General features: G+C 38.7%; 2 protein-coding genes across 4 annotated transcripts; one reads left to right on the top strand and one right to left on the bottom strand.

Annotated features, from left to right (window-relative positions):
* Positions 1-1,711: 1,711 nt before the first annotated feature.
* Positions 1,712-23,963, top strand: LOC131334042 (acetyl-CoA carboxylase 1-like). Of its 2 annotated transcripts, none has more exons than XM_058368910.1 (33): positions 1,712-1,863; positions 7,782-8,169; positions 8,834-9,040; positions 9,120-9,281; positions 9,446-9,538; positions 9,653-9,748; positions 9,972-10,145; positions 11,284-11,377; positions 11,460-11,647; positions 11,755-11,805; positions 12,356-12,395; positions 12,485-12,609; positions 12,688-12,804; positions 12,924-12,998; positions 13,110-13,166; positions 13,312-13,416; positions 13,582-13,668; positions 13,764-13,955; positions 14,533-14,721; positions 15,114-15,224; positions 15,326-15,412; positions 15,500-15,676; positions 16,370-16,447; positions 16,572-16,694; positions 16,807-17,076; positions 17,617-17,951; positions 18,510-18,747; positions 19,162-19,508; positions 19,590-19,803; positions 20,705-20,881; positions 21,243-23,393; positions 23,481-23,559; positions 23,653-23,963. In XM_058368910.1, the coding sequence occupies exons 1-32, from the start codon at positions 1,727-1,729 to the stop codon at positions 23,535-23,537; spliced, it is 6,942 nt and encodes a 2,313-aa protein (XP_058224893.1). In that variant the 5' UTR covers positions 1,712-1,726; the 3' UTR covers positions 23,538-23,559; positions 23,653-23,963. The 2 variants fall into 2 exon arrangements, with proteins under 2 accessions (XP_058224893.1, XP_058224894.1); XM_058368911.1 differs by lacking the exon at positions 1,712-1,863 and adding an exon at positions 6,511-6,782.
* Positions 23,672-26,539, bottom strand: LOC131334043 (uncharacterized). Of its 2 annotated transcripts, XM_058368913.1 has the most exons (3): positions 24,472-26,539; positions 24,268-24,393; positions 24,011-24,224 (listed from the first exon to the last, which is right to left on the bottom strand). In XM_058368913.1, the coding sequence occupies exons 1-2, from the start codon at positions 26,203-26,205 to the stop codon at positions 24,280-24,282; spliced, it is 1,848 nt and encodes a 615-aa protein (XP_058224896.1). In that variant the 5' UTR covers positions 26,206-26,539; the 3' UTR covers positions 24,011-24,224; positions 24,268-24,279. The 2 variants fall into 2 exon arrangements, with proteins under 2 accessions (XP_058224895.1, XP_058224896.1); XM_058368912.1 differs by having other exon boundaries at positions 23,672-24,393; positions 24,472-26,538.
* Between the last annotated feature and the right edge of the window lie 636 nt (positions 26,540-27,175).

Genomic DNA, 27,175 nt, shown 5'->3' with positions numbered 1-27,175 from the left:
CTCATCAGTGGTGATCTGAGTTCGAGTCACACGTTGAGCAGATTTGGGGTTCAGGGTTAGCCTCTGAACCTCCCGTCAATGTATATCGTATGACCAAAAAAAAACATGAATGAACAAAAGAATCTTTAAGAGCATCTCCAATCCAATGCTCTATTTGAGAGTATCAAAATACTCTATTTTATTCATAAAGTGATTTTAAAGGAAATTACTATTCCTGTTTACTCCAACCACAAACCCTCTATTTATTCATAAAGTGATTTTAGAGAAGATCCTCCATATTTTCTTCCATCCTCTAAATATGGAGGATCAAAATCCCATCCTCTCAAATAGAGGAGACTTGAGAGGATGGGTTGGAGGAGTTTCATACTCTCAAATGGAGAAATAGAGCATGGGTTGGAGATGTTCTAAGTGAGTACGTTATTCTTACTCAAGTTTTGAGGACAATCTAGACATTTCATTTATAAAAAGCTATTTGACAACTTTTTTAAGCAAACATGTTAAACTTGAGCAACAAATATTTAGAATTCTGTGCAATCATATATGCAGAATTTTTAAAAGATGAAAACTCGTTAGGGTCAATCGTAAAAAAGTTTAGCAACGGATATTTAGAATTCAGTGCTTATGTTTACGAGCTTTTGTGTCTAATGGAGAATGTTTGAACTTTTGTGCTTGGTATTTCTTTATTACTATATTTTACTGTAACTATTTTCTAGTTTATCAAAAAAAAATGTCCCTCTGAATGAAATTCTTGGCTGCGCCACTGACTTAGGCATCGCCACATAGTACTACGAAAACATGGAATAGTTTGAGAGGTATTCCTGTAGTTGTTAGGAGAGAAATAAGGAGAACAAGTCCAGGTGGGTACAACTATCACCCCACGTTTAGCAAGCTTTACTTGGGGATCACTCTCTCTTTACTTTGGACAAATCGAAAAGGTTAAAGAGGAAATTTTGGTTTCTTATGTTATGCCAAACAAAGCTTTATCACTGAGCTATTTTACTAAAAATTTAAAAAAAAGAAGATTATTATTATACAGTTTAGGATCCTACAAGAAAACAACCAGAATGGAAACTAATTAAATTCCTAAATCGAATATAAACATTAAAAACGATCTCTATTAAAGACCCTTTTTTCCTTCTCTCTGTGATTAACCCTAGGAGCTCCTCCTCCATTTCACCATTGCCATCTCTCATTCTTTCTTGTTTTATTTCCTTTTTTCCCCCTTAGATTTTTTTTAATTACTATCGTATTGATTTTTTTTTTTGCTTAAAGAAATATATATATATATATATATATATATATATATATATATATATATATATATATATGAATTAAGTTTCTAATTAGTTGGCGTGTTGTTTGATTGCACTTTGTATAAAACCTTATATATGTGATTGAGTCACACTCAAACAGGTATCATCTTCTTCCTGGCCTCTACTTTTTTTGGTTTCGAACTAAGGTTCTTCAGGTCACCTCCACTCATCGTTTTTTCCGATCCGATCAAAGGCTAGATCATCTCCGCCGGAATCAGGGAATTTACGTGGAAAAAACTCTCGTGTTCAACCCTAACTGGTCTTATTCAAGTGTTCATTAAGTCTTTTCTTACCCTCTCTCTATCTCCATTCATTCTGCATGTTCTCTCCTCTTTCAGTTCTTTTCAATGATTCGCTATTCTTTGCGTAGTTACGCACGCATCTCAAAGTTTCGCAGATTTTTTTTCTAAGCCATGAATAATCCCGTATGCAAAACCCCGATTTTACGTAATGTAGCCTTGGTGTCAAGCAATTCACTAAGATTCCAGACCGATCGATGCTGCTTCCTTCCGAAAGAGAAAGTCAAGCAGAGCTTAAGAGCGGCAATGAGGTAAGCTTTTCATTGTCATAATCATTGAGGCATGCAAATATTCTGATGTTCTTTCGAGGGTATATATGGTTTGGTCATTGTGTAGATCTTCTATGTGATTTGCTCATCTGATTCTCTTTATCATGTAAGGAGAATGAGACCCGTCACGATCTCATTTTCCTGATGTTATTGATTTAGCTATTTTAAAGGTCTAAATGCATGTATTATTTATATGTGATCTAGGCATATCGACAAATCACATCGCTGACATGTTTGAACTAAATGCTTAGCTAATTGCATGCGTCTAAACAAAAAAGCCTTTCTTCTTGCAATTCTTTGATCTTTCGATTTTTCCCCTCTGTGGGTCACGTATTAGTCATGCGTCTTAAGAGAATTAATCCTCATTGCATTCCATGTTCCCTTTCGTTTTTGTATGCATATTGTTCAAGAAAGAGAATCGTCATTGTGAAGTCCTTGAGGCGATTAAACAAATAATTCGTTTTTCTTAAAAATAGCCAGGTTCACGACCTTGTATAGGTCATATGAGTATGATAGATTGTATGAAAAATCAAGATAATCAGACAGGAGTAGACGTCTCAACATATTGTACGTATTCCTCCTGAGAGGATCGTCATTGTGAATATTCCTCAGGGAGTTAGATGCCTAATTTGATTTTTTTGATTTGAATTTCATTGCTTGGTCTTGTTTCTGTGTGTTTGTATTTTATGTAAAACAAAATAATCAAGAAAATTAGACTATAATAGACATCTCAACAAACCATATTTGTCTTGAGAGAGACAATCTCCCTGATCTACATATAAAAGACCTCATTTTTCCCTTCTCTCTTTGGTTGCACTTTATCTAACCCCATGTATATATGTGATTGAGTCTGTCACACTAAAACGGGTCATTTGCTTAATTTTTCCATTTTAGTGGTAAGGTGTCTTGACGCACACCTTGACTCATCATCTTTCCGGTCCTGTAAAAAACAAAGACATGGAGTCGATCTCCACCGTAGTTAGAGGATTTATGAGGAAAACTCTTGAAGTCAGGCTTTACTGGTCATATTCAAGTGTTATGTCTTTTCTGATCCTCTCTCCATCTTTGTTCATTCTAGCTATTCTCCTCTTTCAGTTTGTTTCGGTTATATTCTCCTCTTTCGGTTGTTCGCCTCTCCATCTCTGTTCATTCGCTATTCTTTTCGGTTATTCGCTAGAATTTAGAGTTTTTGTTCCTTGACCATGACCATGTGCAAAACCCCACTTTTACTTGATGTAGCACTAGTGTCAAATAGTCCTGCCGTAAAGTTCCTGACGGATCAATGTTGCTTCCTTCCAACCGAAAAAATCAAGCAAAGCTTAAGAGCGGCAAATAGGTAAGCTTTTCATCTTGGATTGTTGAATAGTTATTTTCTATTTGATCCTATCATTTGACTCTCATTATACGAGGTAGGTTCCGCGATGATTTCATATGAATATCGGGATTAGCAATATTGTGTTCAAGTAGATTGAAAGCAAGTAGAGTAAATAGATGAGTATCGTTGATAACCATTGCATGAGTAGGGAGATAATCAGAAGAGGGCACCGGTTAAAAATACCACCATTGTCATGGTATTAGCTAATCTTCAAATGATGTACTAAATTGACATATAGTTCACGCACTTGTGCAATCTGGACCTTAGTCCTTTAGTTGATAGTCTCTTATCTGCCCTTCTAATCTTAGAATCGAATATGCGTCAAGTGATTCCGGGCACAATAAAATATGGAAAATAGTGACAAAATATAGCATGTACATGATGTGAAATAAGGCATTTTCGACTCCGGCCAATGATTAGATTAATAACATGAACATGAAAACAAATTAATTTATTATTTAAAAAAAAAGAGAGGAGAGTACACATTGATTATTTCACATATATATAGATCAGAAGTCGTGTGCATTAGTACAAATTCATGACTAGATCTACGAAAGGGAAAGCAGTTATGCCGGCCACTAGCTTTGTTTGTTGTTTTTTCTCATTGGTTACGTGAATATTCACAATTGATTACTTGATACTGATCATAGAAACAAAATATTCGCGATCTTCAACTTGAGAGTGGAAAACTCTCCTCTCTCTCTCTCTCAATACGCATGTTTCTCTGACCCTCTTCCTCAGGCTCCGCTCTTGCAATTGGGTTATTGCGATTACGAGTTGGCTAAGGTTTCCTCCCCTCTTTGTGAGGGCCGGGGTTGGGAGGAGGGGATGGCTGGGGCCGGTTTGAGAGCCCCCTCCCTTTAATACAAACTCCCACCCCCACACAGGGGTTTCCACCTCCCGATAAACATTAAATAGTCATTCTTTTTTGAGTCCTCATCTATGGTGTCATCACCAATTAAGTTTCCCAATAAAGTAAAACAATACGGATTGTCTTTAAAACATAATTAACATAGTCTAAACCCAACCAAAGATTTTTTTTTCATTCACTTTTTTCTGAGAATACAATTTTCTTGCAAAATTTCTGATTAAGATCATAAAATAAACATTAAATTTAGGCTCCGTTCCGCTTTTTTTCTAAATATTCTTTTTCAAAAAAAAAAAGGTAATTTCAAATATAACGAAAATGAAAAATAATATTTCAATTTTTTTGCACTATTTAAAAGATCTCATTGAGATCTATCAAACAAAATCTATATTGGTAGAAAAATTATTTGTGTAAATACATGATTTTTGAGCTCAAAATTACTTTTATTTTCTAAAAGTTATTTTTTTAAGAAACCGAAACAAGGCCTTGGGGGAGTAACTTTCGCATTCCCCATATTGCCAATGGAGGAGTGCGAAAATTAATATAGAGTTAACTTTTGCACTCTCAAATTGTTAACTGTTCTTTTCAAATCATTACCTTTGACGAGCGAAAATCAATGAGTTGATGGAATAATTAATGGAATAACAGGATAGGCAAGGAAGGCATGGATAGACCTAACTTTCAACTGTAACCCGATCACCCACACATGCGCATTTATAGCCTGTCGTTTACTTTATGTTCACCTACGCTTCTTTATTCCCAAAAATAAAAAAAATAAAAATTTCTCTCAATTGTTTTTTCCGACGATTAGGGGTGTTCAGTTTACATTTACACCACGAACGGCGACTAATCACTTCTTCGGTCCTGTCAAAGCAGATCATTCGCGCCGAAACTAGGCCTCGTTTTGTTGAGTTCTTACTTTTTTAAGTACTTATTTTTCGTTTTGCAAAACAGATCATCTCTCACAATACATTACTTTTAACAACTCTTCTACAACCACACACACAACCTCCTCTCACACGAGAAGTGGAACCTACACATACTACACATGAGAGTTTGTGTTCAAAGAATAAGTACTTATTTAAAAAATAAATACGTATTTTCTTTAGCAAGATGGGCCTGGTAATTCAACAAAAATTATTTTTTTACACTGACCCTAAAAACCGAACTCGTATCATTAAGCGGATTAAACCTCGCGGCTATCCCCAAAAGGCTTCGAGCCTACGACTACTGATTTCTCTCTCTCTCTCTCTCTCTCTCTCTCTCTCTCTCTCTCTCTCTCATACGAGAATCGAATCAACGAATTCAATAGATTATGGAAGTAAAGAAAACAGGTGGACGAATTGGGAGAAAACCCATTTACTTACTTCAAATCTTATCGTCTTTGGGGAGAAGAAGAAGGGTTGGTCGACTACACCACCGAACACGCCAACTTCCCTAACGACAAATCCCACAAAATATTAGCACTGGTAGCGTTTCCGTCGTAATCAAATTGGGAAAACATTTTTCTTCTTCTTCTGGGTTTCTAGTTTGGGGCCCTCGTCTCGTAGGGTCAAAACAGAAACAGAGGGAGAGATTTTAGTCACATTAATAATAAGGGAACTGATTTTCGCGTTACAAGATTTACTGCAGGTGCTCCACTTTTTTGTTTTTATACTGTGATGGAGCACCTTTTGTTTTTATACTGTGATGTTGCTGGCAACATCAGTGTATATTTTGTTTTTACACTGTGATGTTGCTGGCAATATCACAGTGTAAAAACAAAAAGATGGAGCGCCTGCAGTAAATCTTGAAGCGCGCGAATATCAATTCCCTAATAATAAATACATAATTAGTTAATTAATTGCTCTCCCAGATTTTAATAGTTTGAAAGTTTGAAAGGTTTCTTATTGGAGTAGATGTTTTCGTGCTCGCGTTTATGCTTTTGTTCACATGCATTAGGGAATTGAGCGGGCAAGATAAGGCAAGATTCGACTTGTTTAATAATCGAGTCGAGCTTGACTTTTAAACTCATTTACTAAACGGACCAAGCTCAAAACTCATAATCTCGGCTCATCTTGCGAAAGATCGGCTCATTTTATAGGCTCGGTTCGTAGAGAGACTTGTTAAGAAAATTAGCCAAGCTTGTTAAAGACTTTGCTTATATACAAACGAGTCAAACTTGAGTTCAAGTTCCGGCTTATTTAGTTAATGAGCCGAGCTTGAATGTTGTATAAAACTCGGATCGGCCCGTTGCCAATCGTAACGTGTATTGTGTTAGTTGGGGGAGGGAAAGAGGCATTTCAAGTGTTTGTTGAAATGATTGATTAGTCCAAGAGAGAGAGAGAGAGAGAGAGAGAGGGAAGGGGTAGCTGGGAACTACTACTACTACAAGAGAGGGAAGCTACCACGTGCTTTGCTGGGTCTCTCTCTCTCTCTCTCTCTCTCATTAAAAGCCCGTTAATACTTATGACACCAGACTAGAACCAAACTCCCACCTCCCTCCCTTCCCCCTATCTAATTTCCTACACAGCAATTCAGATTTGAACAACATTTTGGCGAGTCTTGATTTCTGGGTATTGTTTTCTTGAATTCGTTATGACTCAAAACAACCAATTAAATTGAAAGGTTTCCATCCCAGTTCCCAAAATTTGAAGCTTCATCTGTTGCTCTTCCACGGTCAGCCTCCTAATTCTCTCTCTCTCTCTCTCTCTCTCTCTCTCTCTCTCTCTCTCTCTGGGTTCCTTTCTTTAGCTGTGGTTAGTTCCTCTTGGCTTGATTTGGGTATTGCTATTTTGTCTTGCTTTCCAGCCTATTTCAATTTCTTGGACTTTGCAAATTTACGTTTGAGTTACATGAGAATTGTAGAAAACCCAATTCTGTAGTGGTTACTTTGGAACCACTACTTTGGAAGTGTGTTCGAAACCTTTTTGATGCTATCAAGTGCGTTGGGCTAGTTTAATTGGGACCCGCAAGTGGGTGGGCAGTGACATTGGTCCCCGGATTAATTGGTCTCCGGATTAGTTGAAGGGTGCATAAGCTGGTCTCTAGATTAGTCGAGGAGCCTGGCCTGGATACCTGAGTTATAAAAAAAACTTAAGAAGTGTGTGTGTGTTTTTCTTTTATCTTTTGTAAGACCGTTAGAGCAACGAATTGAATAGTAGCAACAAGATTCTGAAATTTTCACTCCTTAAAGTTACCTTTACTTTCCAAATACTCCTTCCAATACGATTATAGAAAAAACCCAATTCAGAATTTGACTAACTTTTCTTGTCTTGTTCTCTTTCTTTGGTGTGTTGAGCTTTAATTTCCATAGCAGGACCATAATTCCCTATTTCAATTCACATAATTCATTCTTTTGGAATTTGGAGTTTAGATTTTGCTGTCTGTGTGTTTTTTCTCAAGTGTTTCGTGCAATTTTCCCGGGATTAGTCGAGGTGCGCGAAAGTTGGCCCGGACACCGGGTTATCAAAAATAAATCAATTCTCTATTTCACTTCACAAATACATTCTTTTTGACATACAAGATGTTAAAGAAGGGACAAGTTAGCCTTTCATCAAAATGTTCTACACTTGTTCCATTTCTTCAAGAGTGTTGAGCAATGAATTTGGTTGTGGGAGAGCATAATTGTGTATTGATGACATTTGGCCTCGGTCTCTTTGGTTTACCTGTTTTCAGGTGTTACAGTATGTTGGAAACCCAAAGGAGGCCACCATTGGTGGGTTTAGGCCCTGGTAGTAATGGCCACATAAATGGATCAATTCCATTGAGGTCACCTAATGCAGCATTGGTTGTTGATGAGTTCTGTTATGCCCTTGGAGGAAAGAAGCCAATACATAGCATTTTAATAGCAAACAATGGAATGGCAGCTGTCAAGTTTATACGTAGCATAAGGACGTGGGCTTACGAGACATTTGGTACGGAGAAGGCGATATTGTTGGTGGCTATGGCTACTCCGGAGGACATGAGAATCAATGCGGAGCACATTAGAATCGCTGACCAGTTCGTAGAAGTTCCTGGTGGAACTAACAATAATAACTACGCCAATGTGCAGCTCATTGTAGAGGTATGTGTGTTTGTTTCCATTATATGTACTTCCAAGTTTTCACTTTTATTGTGGCCCATTTAAAATTTAAAGCTTTGTTACCTGAAAACAATTATATCCTAGCAGATCACGTTTTCTAATGCATGTTCCAAAATATGGTAACATAGGTTCCAAAACAGTGAATATATCGATCCAAAGCAATGCCAATTGGAGCTTTAACAGGTCAATTGTAACTCTTTTAGGGTCAGCATGGTTTTCACACGAATGGTTAGCGAAATAGTAGTTTATTTACTGGATGTCTATTTCATAAGATAAAATACATACCGAAATTGTACCCTATAGAAGCTTACCCCATCGTGCCCCAATTTGACCATGTGCCATGTCGTTCCTGTTGCTGTTCCGACTTCTGTCAGACAATCACCTGGGGAGCATATGCAGAACTTCGTGATTACCATAGAATTAGGCGTAGAAGCTTTTAATTTAATGCGTATAATGCTCTATGGTTCCTTGTAAACATTTCCCGAGAAAAAAACAAACATATATTTAGGACTGAATATTATCCAAAGAATTACACAAACCCGACACTTGTAGAAATGCACACTCTAACATCTGTACCCAAGTCCATTTAACATGGATTGAGTCAAAAAATTGAAGACTAATGGAATTTGAATTCTTTGTTACTCAGATGGCAGAGATAACACATGTAGATGCAGTTTGGCCTGGTTGGGGGCATGCCTCCGAAATTCCTGAACTGCCTGATGCATTAACTGCAAAGGGAATCATATTTCTTGGGCCGCCAGCTTTATCTATGGCCGCACTGGGAGATAAAATTGGATCATCATTGATTGCTCAAGCAGCTGATGTTCCCACCCTTCCTTGGAGTGGCTCTGATGTAATTTCATGCCATAAATTGTGTTCATTCCACTTTTGCAGAGGTCATCTCAAATCTAATGTGTAACTGTCAATTTTAGGTGAAAATGCCACCAGATAGCTGTTTGGTTGCTATTCCGGAGGATATTTATTCCAAAGCATGTGTTTTTAGTGCGGAAGAAGCGATTGCTAGCTGTCAAGTAGTTGGTTACCCTGCAATGATAAAGGCATCTTGGGGCGGTGGTGGTAAAGGCATAAGAAAGGTTTGCCGCATGGGTCACACTAACTAGACTGCTGCCGATATTTCCCTTGTCAATAAATTATCTTTCCAGCTAATGTTGTAACAAAATTTTCATTTGTACTGATTTTTGCTTATGGCAATTGTCACTCAAATTGTACTAAGCATACTGCTATTTGGACTTTCTAGGTACATAATGATGACGAAGTGAGGGCATTATTTAAGCAAGTACAGGGTGAAGTTCCAGGCTCACCCATATTTATTATGAAGGTCGCGTCTCAGGTACTGATAGCCTACTGAATTCTGACCTAGTGAAGTAGTTTTGAATTGCTTCTTTCTACGATGTGCATGAGCGTGGACCACATTTTCACTTACCCTTTGATTTCCTGGAAGTAGAGCCGACATCTAGAAGTGCAGTTGCTCTGTGATCAATACGGCAATGTTGCAGCTTTGCATAGTCGCGACTGCAGTGTTCAAAGGCGACACCAAAAGGTAATTTGAGCCTTGTGATGCTAATTTTATATTTATGCAACTTTTGCTAGTTGTGAATGGATGGGTTTTCCTCTTTACATCTCCAAGGCATATGCAAACAAGTGAATTGCGCTTTTTGGATTATCTAAAGATAATATTTCTCCTTTGATATCAATTATATGCAACTACCTTGAATAGTATTTGACAAAAGTTGTCACTAAGGATAGTTATATTTGTCAAACAGATAATTGAGGAAGGTCCAATTACAGTAGCCCCTATGGAGACGGTGAAAAAGTTGGAGCAGGCAGCTAGAAGGTTAGCCAAATGTGTGAATTATGTTGGAGCTGCTACAGTTGAGTATCTGTACAGTATGGAAACTGGGGAGTACTATTTCTTAGAGCTCAACCCCCGATTACAGGTTTGTCACTCTGGTTTTAACATTAAAAGTTGGTTGTTATTGGATTTTTGCCTTGCCATACGTTGCTACTTCAAATAGTGGAATCACCGTTGGGAGTCTCTGCTGTTTGTTTACTTCCTTGAGACAATTTGAGCACCTTTGGCTTGATAACTCTTAATACCAGTTGGGTGTTCATGCTACTTGGCTACTTTCTTGAGACGCTTATTGTTGCAAATGCTTGAGTTGTTTGGAAATAGGCACAGATCATATACCATGCTATAAAATCCATACGCAGAACGAAACATAACGCAAAGGGAAAAGCAGAATTCTATTGGGGAACAAAAGCAAAGGGGAGAAGCAGAAGTCAAATGGCTAACAAATGCAAACGGAATACCTGAACAGTGACCCCCCCCCCCCCCCCCCCCCCCCCCCCCAAAAAAAAAAAAAAAAATGCCATCTCAAGTTACCAATTGCCTCAAAAGTTTTCAGGAAACAATCCCAATAATGTATATCATGCTATCCAAGAGTAGCATCTACCTTTTTGATGCATTAAACTGATATGGATATAGAAATGGCTGCTGGTAGGGCCGTAGGACACCACCTTTTTTTAGGATTGAAAAACAATCAGCTTGTATACCCTCTCCTCTTGCAATTATGAGCTGTAATAAAACACATTTTCCCAAGCACATATGAAATTAATGGCGGATTTGTAGTTAGGATTAGATTCATATTGAGAAGGAAGCAAACTTGGGTTTTGATTCCGCTTTGTTTGATGTGGGTTATTTGGCGAGAAAGGAATCTGAGATGCTTCAAAGGAGTTGAAATGCCTTTGTCTAGGATCAAGAGTTTTTTAGTGAATAGTTTGTATAGTTGGGACAATAGAGAATGTTCTCCTTCTCTTGACCAATTTTTGGATTGGTTTGAGCTTTTCCATTCTCATGGGAGTGTATAGGGCCTTTTTGTCTTGTGGCCTTTTTTTGTGTAATTGGGTGGCTTTCCCTTAAAGCCTTCTTATTTATATATTGAATTACTTATCAATATATATATATATATTGAAAGCTTGATAGGGCTAAGGTTTAGCCATTTCTATTTGATTCTAGTGCAATATAAATGACTTGCCCTGTAATCTATATAAAGTTCACAACTGGTGGTATTTTAGGTGGAACATCCTGTAACAGAGTGGATAGCTGAAGTTAATTTGCCAGCAGCACAGGTTGCAGTTGGAATGGGGATTCCTCTTTGGCAAATTCCTGGTATGATATTATCAGATTGATCCCATTTTTGTTAAGCCTTGTATTCTTCAGTCTTGTTAATTACAATTCCTCTGTAAACTAGAAATAAGGCGTTTCTATGGGAAGGAACATGGTGGAGGGTATGATGCTTGGAGGAGAACATCTGTTGTTGCTACGCCATTTGACTTTGACAAAGCACAATCTATAAGGCCAAAAGGTCATTGTGTTGCTGTGCGTGTTACAAGTGAGGATCCAGATGATGGTTTTAAGCCTACTAGTGGGAAAGTACAGGTTAGGTTTCTAGGATAGTTAGCAATTTCAATTTTGTTCATTGCTTTTATTTAGGTATACTTTTGGGTCTCGTGATAAACACTTGCCAAGTGATTGTCTTTTTGCAGGAGCTGAATTTTAAAAGCAAGCCAAATGTGTGGGCGTACTTCTCTGTTAAGGTAGATGTTATAAGAGCATCTCTGACCAATGGCTCCAAAATAGACCTGAAATCTAATTTTTATTTTAAAAAATGCATTTGGGAAATATTAGTTTTCATCTTTTTTCTATGGGTACTTGGGGAGAAAAAACCACTATCATTACTTACTTTTTCCTCCAAGATTTAACCACATTCCTTCAAAATTCAATTATATAACAGAATTCTGTGAAAGCTCCAATTATCTATCTTTAAACGTTTACAGAATATAAGTACTATGGATCTCAATTGAAAGAGGTATTGATATCTTGTTAATAGTACTAGTTTTCTAAAAAATGGATGTAAAATGTGATGGTTATTTTTTAGCTAAAAAGAAGTGAAAATCAAATCTCCTTTGAGTGTCTTCACTCGTCATAAATGGAGACTCAAAATGAGGTCTCCTTTTTGGAGACTCAAAAACTGGTGCTTGGTTGAAGTGCTTTTCATATCCGCTTTGTAGTTATGGAGAGTGGACAAATCTCAAAATCCCTAACTTTGTCAATGATGATGACTAACCACACATCGCTGTTTTGCAGTCCGGAGGAGGCATTCATGAATTTTCAGATTCTCAATTCGGTAGGTTGCTTAGAAACTTTTTGAGCTGGTTAAATAAATCTGATGATATTGATGCAGCTTGATGAGAAACTAAAACTTGCTTGCCTCAGGTCATGTCTTTGCATTTGGGGAGTCCAGAGCCCTAGCAATAGCCAACATGGTTCTTGGGCTGAAGGAAATTCAAATTCGTGGAGAAACCCGTACAAATGTTGATTACACCATTGACCTATTACACGTAAGCTTTTTGGACTTTGACAATCTTCCTATTTTAGTTCTCTTCATATATAAGCCAACAGTGTATTGGTTTTTGCAGGCTTCAGATTACAGGGAAAATAAAATACACACAGGCTGGTTAGACAGTAGAATAGCAATGCGAGTTCGAGCAGAAAGGCCACCTTGGTATCTATCTGTGGTTGGAGGTGGTCTTTATGTAAGTTTGCTTTCTAGAGTAGTTTTAGGTATGATTCTATAGTTTGGACTATGTTTCAGCTACCTTACTTAATACCACTGACTTTCCTTTCCCTCCTTTCCCTTGTTTTCCAACTGTAGAAAGCATCTACTAGCAGTGCAGCTATGGTATCAGAGTATGTTGGTTATCTTGAAAAAGGGCAAATCCCTCCTAAGGTACTGTGCTCCAGATACATGTTTTAGTAGCTGATTTTAGGTTGTGTCTTTTTCTCTTGCTTCTGAAATTTTCGTATCGATCAATTATTGATATTGCCCCACAATTTGCAGCATATATCACTTGTGAACTCAAAAATTTCTTTGAACATCGAAGGGAGCAAATATACGGTATGTTTTCTAAAGAGATACTATGCTACTTGATAATGCTGGATACATGTTCTGTGTGCACAGTTTGTCTTTTATTTTTTTGGTTGGATTTCAGCTCCATGAGTCTGTTTAATAGGTCCCTAATATTGTGATGGTTCTTGCTTAGATTGATATGGTGAGGGGAGGACCAGGAAGCTATAGATTGAGAATGAATGACTCAGAGGTTGAGGCAGAGATACATACTCTACGTGACGGAGGTTTATTGATGCAGGCAAGTATTTTTTTAGTAGATGGTACTAAACTTTGTAGGTTATGATCTGGTCTTGCATTGTGGTCACGTATCGTTACATCGACGTTTAGGTTTGGAATTTTTGTTCAAATCGGAGTATTAAATGTGCATGCCAGAATTTTGACTGGTCACTTATTTTTGTTTTAGTTGGACGGAAACAGTCATGTGATATATGCAGAGGAAGAAGCTGCTGGAACTCGGCTTCTGATTGATGGAAGGACTTGTTTGCTTCAGGTAGTTATTAATTTAGTGTCTTCCCTAATGCTTGCTTGTATGGCTATACATATATTTGGCTGAGAAATTCATTTCCTTATTTTTGTTGTACCCAGAATGATCATGATCCATCCAAGTTAGTGGCAGAGACTCCATGCAAGCTACTGAGGTATTTGGTCTCAGATGGTAGTCATGTTGAGGCTGACACACCCTATGCGGAGGTCGAGGTTATGAAGATGTGTATGCCACTTCTTTCACCTGCTTCCGGAACTATTCGAATCAAAATGTCTGAAGGTCAAGCAATGCAGGTAAATCAATACATTGGAAACATGGGCTGCTTCACATGCGTTGACCCCACTGGATGACATAAATCCGCTGAGAATTTTGTGTTTTACACGTTTGCTTATATAATTGACCCCATTAAATGAAAAAGGTTGAAGCACTTACTATGGGGTAATTTTTGGGTTAAAAATTTATTTTGGTTAGAAAAGAGAAGAGTGACTCTTATGTGGGTTATAGGAGAGGAAATTATTGTAACTTTTTTGGTTGGAAAGATAAGAAAGCAAACAATGTGAAATGGGGATACGGGTGAATTGCATCTCCGTCCTTTGGATTTTAAATAAAAAAGTACATAGTGATTTTTTTGCAGTAAAGTTTTGTGAGAACTGACATCATAATTAGTGATATCTCTGGCTCACCTAATTTGTTATTCAAACTTGAGAGGATTCTATTGTCTTCATTTCTCCTTTATCAAGTTAACATTAAATATAGTGTTAAGTTTTTAATGACCCTGCTAAGGAGAAGTTGTAGAGCCACCACTATTTGGAAATTTTAAGATTTCTATTACTGGCAGTGATTAAGATTTAAGAACCAATTCTTCTGTAGGCCGGCGAGCTTATAGCGAGGCTTGATCTAGATGATCCATCAGCTGTAAGAAAAGCAGAACCTTTTCATGGGAGCTTTCCAATTTTGGGGCCACCGACCGCAATATCTGGAAAAGTTCATCAGAGGTGTGCTGCGAGTTTGAATGCGGCCCGGATGATTCTTGCAGGATATGAGCATAACATTGATGAAGTAAGTATCTATTACCTTCTAGAAGCTCAAAGTCTGGAATTTTGGAGATAAAACAGGATTTGTGCTCATTTGGTCATGTTGGGCATAGTAGCTGAGTAAACATAATAAACAATCAAAAACTCCAGACATGTTCCAACTTTACCTCTAAGCACCCCAATTGTAAGTCAATGTGAACTACTGCTTTCATTGCTTGTACAGAGCTCAACCATCTATGTCTGTCAAAATAATGAAGTAAAACCAAAACAATATGTCAAATCTAATCCATCCCTACTTTTTTATAAGAAAACAAAAGAAACAATCTTTGGTTATATCTGTTGGAAAACTAATTATTGTCTAGGAACTTTTGGATATTTACTATTTAGTCTAGCTTATCGAACAATGTCATGCCTCAGGTTATGCAAAACTTGCTCAGTTGTCTCGACAATCCTGAGCTCCCTTTCCTTCAGTGGCAAGAGTGCTTGTCTGTTCTGGCAACCCGTCTTCCTAAAGATCTCAGATATCAGGTAAGTGCTTTGACACTTAACTGTGTCAATTTATGCACATATAGTAGGTTTGCATTCATAATCTTGTCGGGTTCTTAAAAATTTTGTGTTAATGATTTCAGCTGGAATCAAAATTCAAAGTCTACGAAGGTAGTTCAAGCTTGCAAAATCTTGACTTCCCGGCCAAAGTATTGCGGGGTGTTTTTGAGGTTGGTTTATTGTATCAGATTACTAATTCTGTACTTAATGTTCTTGTTTGCTAGGTGATTGACTCTTATGATACTGTTTTGCTGCAGGCCCATCTAAGCTCTTGCCCTGACAAAGAAAAAGGAGCCCAAGAAAGACTTGTTGAACCTCTGTTGAGTCTTGTTAAGTCTTATGAAGGGGGTAGAGAGAGCCATGCTCGTGTTATTGTTCAGGCCCTTTTTGAGGAGTATTTTTCTGTCGAGGAATTATTTAGTGACAACATCCAGGTTAGTTTGTCTTGATAACGCCTTTATTGATTAACGAAATGATCTTGTTTTCTTTATCTGTCCTGCATAAACATATATATTTCCACTGGAGGTTTAGAAAGACAGAATGGAGCGTGCCCCTCCCCAACTTGCCAAAAAGGGAAAAGAAAATACTTGGGCTTTGAATGCAAACTGATCATTATATTGTTCCAGTTTTATTCTAGAATTCTGCTTTTCGCTATTCCCCGTAGAGCCTGCAAGCTACAATTTTCATTCAAACTTGATTTGTCCAAATTGATTAATTCATTTTTGTACCTCGAAATCACTTTCTCTGGAACCAACTCTTACAACAAAAGTTGGCCCCTCTTACATTCTCCAATATATGCCCATCAGTTGTTTTCAAATGGTTTGACGGGAGATTTTTGTTGGTTAAACTTGTGAGTGTGTTGTGTCTTGACAGCTGACCAAACTTTACTATCCCCATGAACAATAGTGGAAGTAGAATATTTAATCAAGGAATGATTTCGAAAACAATGCCAATGGGTTTGCTGATTGCTCCAAATACCTTAGCTCTTGAATTCAGTCTGATATTTTAGGAGTATTCTCTAGCTGTCAAATCCACAAAGAATTTGGTGGTGGCTGAACATTTTAAATGTGGATTTCTGTTTTATTAGTTTGGTGGTTTCTTCGATGCTAATGCCTTTCTGTGCTCAGGCTGATGTGATTGAACGACTTCGACTGCAATATAAGAAAGATCTTTGGAAGGTAGTAGATATTGTGCTTTCTCATCAGGTATACACACAATCTGAGTTTCTAGATGTGATTAGCTGGCTCATTCTTTATCGAACGCCACTTGTTTATGACGTAAATGTAAAGTATTTTTTCACTAGCTCCATGTATGCTTGTCGGTTCCCAGGGAGTCAAGGGAAAAAATAAGCTGATTTTACGACTCATGGAGCAATTGGTGTACCCTAATCCAGCTGCATACAGGGATAAACTAATCCGATTCTCTGCCCTCAACCATACAAGTTATTCTGAGGTTGGAGATATATTTAGTTGATCTTCTCTCTTTTTTTTGGACATGAAGTTTCCATTTTCTAGATACAATATAATTATTTCAGTCTAAGTCTAAACCCCATTTAATTTTTTAGTTGGCACTGAAGGCAAGTCAACTGCTAGAGCAGACCAAATTAAGCGAACTCCGGTCCAGCATTGCTAGAAGTCTTTCTGAATTAGAGATGTTTACTGAAGATGGTGAAACCATGGATACTCCTAAGAGGAAAAGTGCCATTAATGAACGGATGGAGGATCTTGTGAGTACTCCGTTAGCAGTTGAAGATGCCCTTGTGGGTCTTTTTGACCACGGTGATCACACTCTTCAAAGGCGGGTTGTAGAGACTTATGTTCGTAGACTGTACCAGGTACTGTTGTTTGAATCCTAAATGCATCGCCACTTTCTTAATTTTTTATAATCATGTGGAAGGAATAGTTGATGTCAGAGTCATTTAGTTTCAGTTGCTGAAAATACAGTCCATGTTAAAATGCCAAAGCATATGTTTCCTTAGTTGGTCAGATGGATTAAAGAGTAAAAGGAACACATGAGGTTTGTTTCTCTTGGTGAATCAGTTTGAGACTATATAAAAATGTCATGAGAATCACATCAGCTGGAGAATGAACGATGTATGAAAGCTCAACAATGTCTATCCACATGTCCAACAACACCATAAATCTATACCAGTAAGAGCATCTCCAATTGCCTCTTTAAATGAGGCCTGTTGGCCAAGATAGCCATCCAATGCAACCTTTTCAGTACTCCAACGGGGTTATTATCTCACTAGGCATTTTAATATGGTGCAATTTTCGCTGACTAAATATAGCAGTTTTCCCTGACCAGAAAAACATAGAAACTACTACATTTTCTCTGACTCTTTGTGGGAATAACACTCTGTATCTTTCATCAGCCGTACCTTATAAAGGGCAGCGTGCGGATGCAATGGCACAGATATGGTCTTATTGCTTCGTGGGAGTTTTTGGAAGAGCATATTGCAAGAAAAAATGGATCCGAAGATCAATGTTCAGACGAAACAGTAGTTGAGAAACGTACTGAGAGGAAATGGGGAGCCATGGTCATCATCAAATCTCTTCAGTTCTTGTCAATGGTGATAGACGCTGCATTGAGGGAAACATGTCATGATACACTTGATGCGAGTGGATCTATCAGCCCAGTGAGTCATGGTAATATGATGCATATTGCTTTAGCAGGCATCAACAACCAGATGAGTTTGCTTCAGGACAGGTATGCAACATGCTATTTGCTCTTTTAAATGCAAAACGTAGGAAGGTGGCCCCCTCTTTTTCTTATGTGAGAATCTATTCTGAACATGGTATTAGGAATCTCTCTACGCTAACCTATTTGGGTTACACTAAGGAATGAAATTGGCTTGCTCCCCAAACCATCTTTTGATGTAGAAACCGGCTCTAGTTGTCGCCTTAAAGTCTCTTTGCAGGTGCATTTTCGTTAGGTCGGTACATGTATAGAAGCATATATTTTAGGGTTCAAAGTCAATCTTCTACTATGTTTCAAAATTTGGTAAAGTGGGTAACATATGTAATGGAGTTGTGTTTTTTTATCCAAAACACTGTACTTCAGAGGATAAACAAAATCTGAACTCTAATTCTTCTTGATCTTAACTGACACATGAGCTGCACAAAATTTCTGTTATGCCCTTCCATTTGAAGATATGACTAAACTTTCGACCATGCGTGCCAAAAATGTTCTGAGTTCCATTTTAATTAAACTTCAAGTTATACCCTTGCTCCTCCATAAACAGTATCATGATATGGCCCTGTGCAGTGGTGATGAGGATCAGGCTCAAGAGAGAATACACAAGTTAGCCAAAATACTTAAAGAGAAAGAAGTAGGATCCAGCCTTCGGACTGCAGGTGTCGGTGTTATTAGCTGCATCATACAGAGGGATGAAGGGCGGACTCCTATGAGGCACTCTTTCCATTGGTCAACAGAGAAGCTCCACTATGAGGAAGAGCCCCTATTACGTCACCTGGAACCTCCTCTATCGATATATCTTGAATTGGTGCGTAGTTATTGAACTCAAGCCTGAATCTTATACTTCTTTCTTTTCTTATTTAACTTTTTGGATTTCCTTTAAGGGGACATGCAATTGTTGAATTTGAGCACAATTTTATTCTTGGTCCATATTGTGAATTCCAACTTTTTAAGGAGACATGCAACTAATGTATTTGGATTAAAATTTAATAGCATTCTTTTCTAATTTCCCCCCTCTTTCCCCATTCCATTACATTTGTAGTTATTTATATTGGACAGCTTTGGAAAGTTATAACCCTCTAAGCTTTGACTTTTCAAAATGGACATTATCTTTGTGTTATCTCACAAAGGAAGGGACCAAGAATATGGGACATAGGGAGTAATAGATTTCTTTATTTACCTTGATTTGACATGAAGTTCTTTACCCTTTGTTCTAATCCAGGACAAGCTCAAGGGCTACGAGAATATAAAATACACGCCATCCAGGGACCGTCAATGGCACCTATATACCGTTGTGGAGGACAAGACGTTACCAATCCAGAGGATGTTTCTCAGAACCCTTGTAAGGCAGCCAACCTCAAATGAAGGGTTCATGGGGCTGGACATGGGAACAAATAGATCCCCCTTAGCCATGTCTTTTACTGCAAGGAGCATTTTGAGGTCCTTAGTGACTGCAATGGAGGAGTTGGAACTTCATGTTCATAATGCTTCTATCAAGTCAGACCACGCCCATATGTATCTCTATATCTTGCGGGAGCAACAATTAGATGATCTCGTACCATATTCAAAGTAATCTATTTGCAGTCTTGTTTTGTGTCATCTAAAACTTGGTGAAAGATTTTGATGTCTTAAATTTGATGTTTTTGCCAGGAAAGTTGAAGTAGATGCTGGGCAAGAAGAAGCTGCTGTTGAAACAATCTTGGAAGAGCTGGTCCTCGAAATCCATGAATCTGTTGGCGTGAAAATGCACCGATTAGGTGTTTGTGAGTGGGAAGTGAAGCTCTGGATGGCATCTCCTGGACCAGCCAATGGCGCTTGGAGGATAGTGGTTGAGAATGTGACTGGTCACACCTGCATTGTACATGTAAGTGCGTATACTAAACATGTGTATGGACATGGGTCATAGACATGACACGTCATGGACAAATACACCGATACACAACATTTTCTTTCAATTATTCGGTCACACATCTGGGTCACATTGAGTATCAAGATATTTGTCATAGGCATATGTCGTAGAACCCTATGAAAATAGAGAGTTATTTTTATCAAGTTAGGGAATAACAATAATATTCTGCAGATACAAAAACAGCAGGTCACTAGATAAATATTCAAGAACTACAACCCATTGCTATTTTAACCCTGCCCAACTTTTTAGCTGTGCATTCTGACATCCAATGCATTGCTATGTGTTCCCAATATATCCAACTTAAGAGCTATAATAAAAGCCTGGACAGATATTTGGGGGCACGTCGGCACGAGACTCGTGTATAGACCATGCCCATGTCCCAGACGTTATGGACATCCGAATGTGAGACTTGTAGACATTTGAGCTTCTTAGCTTCTATTATTAAACAAAGCGTTATTCCAACCAACCATGCTTTACATTGAGTGACAAGTTTGGTTCTTAAACTAGATTGACAAGTGGAAAAAAGTGCGTCATCCATATGTTACACTTCAACACCGAGTTATAGTTTTCAGTTAAGGGGTTCTAGTCCTCATATGAATAGAGATCTTTTACTTGTGGTGTCAATTCTGGAAATGAGCTTGTATTTTCTCAATAAAACTACATTTTGGGTTTGCCAAGCCCATATCATTTGGTGGTGCAGTTAAACCATTCTGTCATTTCAGTGTTTGAGTGTTCTGGTCATGTTGAGACTGAGATCCAGCCAAGATGAAGTACAGAAGTTCTCATAATTTGTAATTCCAAATGGAAAAAAATTGTGAATATGGGCCAAAGTAATGTTGGTTAATTTATTGTCCAGACATACCGAGAATTGGAGGATACCAGCAAACAAAGGATAGTATACCATTCTAACTCTGTGAGTAGCCATCTACATGGTGTACCTGTGAATGCACCGTATCAGCCTTTGGCAACTCTTGATCGGAAGCGGCTTTGGGCCCGGAAAAGCAGCACCACATACTGCTATGATTTCCCTCTGGTAAGTACTTTCAGACTCTTAATTATGCTGAATTGTTGCTATAAAGCTCTAACTTATCAGTGACTTTGTGTTCCAGTATATTTTTCTCTTCTCCATGTCTTGCATCCACTTTTTTATCTCCCACTCAAGCACATTAATGGGAAAGATAATTATCTCCCTAGAATTCCCTGTTTTTACTTGGCTTGTGCTAATAAGCCTCACTTTCCATCTCCAAATCAAAATCCTTGACAACATCCGCATATCGAGAAATATAGATCAGCTCTATCCATTTTGGAAACATCTGTATTGTTGGTATGGTCTTACTGAGGTCCTCTAGGGAATATTGTCTCCTTTTATTCTGAAATTGAAATCTTCGTTGCAGGCATTTCAAAAGGCCTTGGAAAAATCTTGGGTATCCCTTTTCCCTGGCAGAACTAAAGTCAAGGATACAGTTAAAGTAACTGAACTAGTATTTTCTGACCAAAAAGGCAGCTGGGGTACTCCTCTTGTTGCCGTGGAGCGGCCACCTGGACTAAATGACGTTGGTATGGTAGCTTGGACTATAGAAATGTCTACACCCGAATTCCCTTCTGGAAGGACAATTGTAGTAGTGTCAAATGACGTGACCTTCAAAGCCGGATCTTTTGGTCCAAGGGAGGATGCATTTTTCCTTGCGGTGACAGATCTTGCTTGTGCTAAGAAACTTCCTCTAATTTACTTGGCGGCAAATTCAGGTGCTCGTATCGGAGTAGCAGAGGAAGTAAAATCTTGCTTTAAAGTTGGCTGGTCCGATGAATCAACCCCAGAAAGCGGATTCCAATATGTCTATTTGACTCCTGAAGACTACACACGAATTGGTTCATCCGTGATAGCCCATGAGTTAAAGCTGTCAAGTGGAGAAACTAGATGGGTGATTGACAGCATTGTGGGAAAAGATGATGGGCTGGGGGTTGAGAACTTATCCGGGAGTGGAGCCATTGCAAGTGCATATTCCAGGGCATATAAGGAAACCTTCACCTTAACGTATGTCACCGGAAGAACTGTTGGGATAGGTGCTTATCTTGCTCGTCTTGGAATGCGGTGCATACAGAGACTTGATCAGCCAATTATCCTCACCGGTTTCTCAGCGCTAAACAAACTTTTGGGCCGCGAGGTGTACAGCTCCCATATGCAACTCGGTGGGCCCAAAATCATGGCGACCAATGGGGTGGTACACCTGACGGTCTCTGACGATCTTGAAGCCGTATCCGCTATTTTGAAGTGGCTAAGCTTTGTCCCACCCTACTCAGGGGGACCACTTCCCATTTTGGCTCCCTCTGACCCTCCGGAGAGATCTGTTGAGTACTTTCCTGAAAATTCTTGCGATCCACGTGGGGCCATCTGTGGTGTTCTTGACCATACTGGGAAATGGCTAGGGGGTATCTTTGATAAAGATAGTTTTGTTGAGACTCTAGAAGGATGGGCAAGGACCGTTGTGACGGGAAGGGCAAAACTGGGAGGAATTCCAGTAGGAATAGTCGCCGTTGAAACGCAAACAGTGATGCAAGTTATTCCGGCAGACCCTGGTCAGCTGGATTCCCACGAAAGGGTTGTCCCTCAAGCGGGGCAAGTTTGGTTTCCTGATTCGGCAAGTAAGACGGCTCAAGCGTTGATGGATTTTAACCGTGAAGAACTCCCGCTTTTCATTCTTGCCAATTGGAGAGGTTTTTCTGGTGGTCAGAGGGACCTCTTTGAAGGGATCCTTCAGGCCGGATCAACCATAGTTGAAAACCTAAGAACGTACAAACAGCCTGTTTTTGTATATATCCCCATGGCAGGTGAGCTCCGTGGCGGGGCGTGGGTGGTTGTGGACAGTCGGATTAATTCAGACCATATCGAAATGTACGCTGAACGTACGGCTAAGGGGAACGTGCTTGAACCAGAAGGGATGATTGAGATCAAGTTCCGAATAAAGGAGCTTCTGGAGTGCATGGGTAGGCTGGATCGTCGTTTGATCGATTTGAAGGCAAAATATCAGTTAGCCCGGACTAATGGGGACCACGTGACTTTTGAATTGCTGCGGCAGCAGATCAGAGCCCGTGAGAAACAGCTTTTACCAATTTATACGCAAATAGCTACAAAATTTGCGGAACTGCATGATACGTCCCTGAGAATGGCAGCAAAAGGGGTAATAAGGGAGGTTGTGGATTGGGGTAATTCACGGTGTTTCTTCTACAAAAGATTGCATAGGAGGGTGGTTGAAGGGTTATTGATCAAGACCGTTATTGAAGCTTCCGGAGACCAGTTATCTTTCCAATCCGCAATTGACATGATCAAGAAGTGGTTTTTGGATTCCGAGGTTGCAGAAGGTAGGGAAAAAGATGCTTGGGAAGATGATGAAGTTTTCTTCACATGGAAGGATGATCCAAATAACTATGGAGAGAAGTTACAGGAATTGCGTGCAGAGAAAGTAAAGCTTCAACTGTCGAGTATTGCCGATTCGCCATTGGATTTACGAGCTCTACCCCAGAGTCTTGCTGCCCTTTTAAACAAGGTAAATCATTGTTGTACAAGTTCTTGATTTGAAGCATATTTTTGGTAATTCTATGAATTGAAGGCAATTTTTGGATTTCCAATGTAGGTGGAACCATCCAGTCGAGCCCAATTGGTTGATGAACTGCGGAAGGTGCTCAGTTGATTGAACTGCTTATAACTCACTGGCAAGTATCTTTTATACCTTGTTTTGCTGCTTTGGTTATAGTTTCCGTTTGATTACCAGATGTGCTAATTATCTGCTCTCTTCTCTCTTTCAGATTTTAAAATCCAGCATTTTGACCTATTTCGGTGAGGTGAAATTTCGCTAGTAAGTGACGGAATGGAGGGAGCTTTCCGATGAGTTTCATTGTCTTCGCAAAGTGTAAATATGGGTTAGCATGAGTTGGTTTCAGATTATAGTCTTCAATTGTTTCAGAGGAAATTGACCAACTCGTTGGGCTTTTCATGGATTTTCTGAACGGTAGATTGATTCATTGGTTATACTAGTGTTCTTTTTGAAGTGTCTTCTGGTAAAACTACTTCATGTTCTATCTTTGAATAAAACATACATGAAGCATCGTTGTATTAAGTTGGCAATTAAATTTTGCTTCCCACCCCTTCAGGTTTACAAAGGATTTCAACAAGATACAGTGGCAGAAGCCAATCAAAACCACAATAAAATACCCTAAAAAAAAGAGTGGAAAACCTCAACCTTGCAATGTAAACTAAATTTTGGTGTGTTTACAATATCTTGGAAACAATTTTAGATCAGACTGGAAATTAATTCGGGTATAGTTCCAGTCAAAGAAAGAAGAGAATACGGGTGAAAGAAAAACATTTAGAAAACCTCCTGAAAACCAACCAACCGGTCACCGACCGCGGCACTGAGTCACCTACTCATGAACTCAACTCATATACCCGGACTCCATGAGGGTCTCCCTCTTCACGAGCCCTTTCCTCACCAGCATTTGCAAGCCACCAATAAGTTCGAAACACTCCTCCACATACTCGCGAGGAACCTGAAATCACAAGATGGATGTTGATGAGAAATCAAAAGAGAGAGTACGAAAAGGAAGCCAAACGAAAGGGGTACAAACCTGTTGGACGCCCGGGGGTAGCATGTAAGAAGGATTGGAAGGGATAGGCACGTCCACTGTGTGTAGAGCTCCCTCAGGTGAAGTGCCAACCACTGCCCAATCAAGAACCGGGAGTTCAGAGGGAGCGCCTAGAACCGGGAGTTCAGCAGGAGCGCCCATCCTTTGTCTCGAAGGGGCAGGGCTCCCAACCTCTCGCTCATACACGCGAACTCCAAGAACCCCGAGAGGCGGAGCTAGGGACCTCTTGTCTTCTCGTTTCTCTTGCTCTTTCTCTTCTTTCATCCTCCTCTCCTCCTCTTCCTTCCTCTCTATTTCTTCTCTTTTCATTTTCTCCTTCTCTTTCGCCTTCTGCTCCTCGTCTTTTTTTTCATTCTCTCTTTCCTCCTCTTTTCTTTTCCTTTCTATCTCCTTTTGCTTTTGTTCTTCGTGTTTCATCTTATCTTTCTCTTCTTTTCTCCTCTTCTCTTCCACTTCCTTCTTCTCAATTTCTTCTATTTTCCTTTTCTGCTTCTCTTTCTCCCTCTGCTCCTCTTCTTTCTTTTCATTCTCTCTTTCCTCCTCTTTTCTTTTTCTTTCTATTTCCTTTTGCTTTTGTTTTTCGTGTTTCTTCTTCTCCTTGTCTTCTTTTCTCCTCTTCTCTTCCTCTTCCTTATTCTCAATTTCTTCTATTTTCCTTTTCTCCTTCTCTTTTGCCTTCTGCTCCTCTTTTTTCTTTTCATTCTCTCTTTCCTCCTCTTTTCTTTTCCTTTCTATCTCTTTTTGTTTTTGTTCTTCATGTTTCTTCTTCTCATTATCTTCTTTTCTCCTCTTTTCTTCCTCTTCCTTCTTCTTAGTTTCATCTATTCTCACTTTCTCCTCCTCTTTCGCCTTTCGCTCTGCTTCCTTCTTCGCCTTCTCTTTTTCTTCCTCTTTTCTTTTCTTTTCTCTCTCCCTTTTCTTTTGTTCTTTGTGTTTCTCCTTCTCTTTCTCTTCTTTCCTTCTTTTCTCTTCATCTTCCTTCCTTGCGGTTTCCACTCTTTTCTTTTTCACCTTCTCCTCAGCTTCCTTCTTCTCATTCTCTTCTTTTCTCCTCTCCTCTTCCTCTTCCTTCTTAGTTTCTTCTATTTTCATTTTCTCCTTCTCTTTCGCCTTTCGCTCCACTTCGTTCTTCTCATTCTCTTCTTTTCTCCTCTTCTCTTCCTCTTCCTTCTTCTTAGTTTCTTCTATTTTCATTTTCTCCTTCTCTTTCGCCTTTCGCTCCACTTCCTTCTTCTCCTTCTCCTTCTTTTCTTTTCGCCTCTTTTCTTCATCTTCCTTCTTCTTAGTTTCTTCTATTTTCATTTTCTCATTCTCTTTCGCCTTTCGCTCCACTTTCTTCTTCTCCTTCTCTTCTTTTCTCCTATTCTCTTCCTCTCCCTTCTCAATTTCTTCTCTTTCCCTTTTCTCCGTCTCTTTTGCCTTTCTCTCAACTTCCTTCTTCGCCAGCCAAATACCGATGCTAAAAGTACTATTCCTTCTAGTGGCCTTTTTTCTTTCTTCCTCCTTTCTTTTCTTTTCTCTCTCCTTTTTCTTTTGTTCTTCATGTTTCTCCTTCTCTCTCTCTTCTTTCCTCCTTTTCTCTTTCCCTTCCTTTCCCTCGGCTTCTTCTCTTTTCCTTTTCTCCTCCTCTGTTTCCTTCTTCTCCTTCTGTTTTCTTTTCTTCTTCATCTCCTTCACTTCTTCCTTTGTGTTGATATCGCAACACATCATGGACATGGTTTTGCAAATTTCAGAATCACTTTGCGTAGAGATAGTGTTTCTTTTTTGCTTTGTCTTCTTATTTTGAGCAGTAAAGCAAAAAATTGGTGCTTATAATTCTTTGCCGTCCAAAGTCTATACCTCTCCTGCTTGAATAAGTCTATTGATTGAGCTATGCATGACTTGTTATAGTTTATAGTAATTATTTTCTTAATTTCTTAATATTAAGTAAGACACATAACAAATTCTATTGGTCAATTTTCACCAATAAACAAAATGATTTGCCTTATTGCACCAAGATACGCCGAAGCGAAAAAATAATTTTTTTAACAAGTCAACGCATTACACTTTAACGTCGACGTTGAAAGATCTTACATTACCAACAATGAGACAACATTGTAGGTAGGTTGTAGTCATTTAGATCTTGCAATTTTCATTTATGAAGACCCTTACCTACTACGTGAACGTACAAAATATTATTAATTATCTTTTGTGTAAAACTGCAATCGCTAATATTCTGGGTAAATATATATTATAAAATGTGGCCACAAAGCACAAAGAAAATGCACAAAAATATTAATTGAAAAGGCCTGATAAGTTTGTTGGGTAAAACCTTACAAATTATACATTCTAACATGGTCCAAATTATAGCATGTCCAAACTTTCAATATAATATGCTACATAGAAAAAGACTTTTAAACTGATAATTCTAGTAAACTGTAAAACTATAATATTTAAGTGTAAATATGGGTTAGCATGAGTTGGTTTAGTTCAAGAAACTTTTATATATCTCAGGTATAAGAGGAATCTTGGTATCCCCCTTCAATCCGTTTTTAATTTTCAGTCATTTTCCTAGCACACTCTGATGATCAGCTTAGTTCATTTTGTAGAACTCGGCGAGAACATTAATCTTGCCAAAAATTATTATCATTGGACTTTAGTAGATATATGATTGGCACATGTGAAAAATGTAAGAAAACAAAAATTG

The sequence above is a fragment of the Rhododendron vialii genome, chromosome 7a (assembly GCF_030253575.1).
Source record: "Rhododendron vialii isolate Sample 1 chromosome 7a, ASM3025357v1".
NCBI lineage: Eukaryota > Viridiplantae > Streptophyta > Magnoliopsida > Ericales > Ericaceae > Rhododendron > Rhododendron vialii.
The sequence above is the reverse complement of the archived record's forward strand: the minus strand, read 5'-3'. Positions and strand labels throughout refer to the sequence as shown.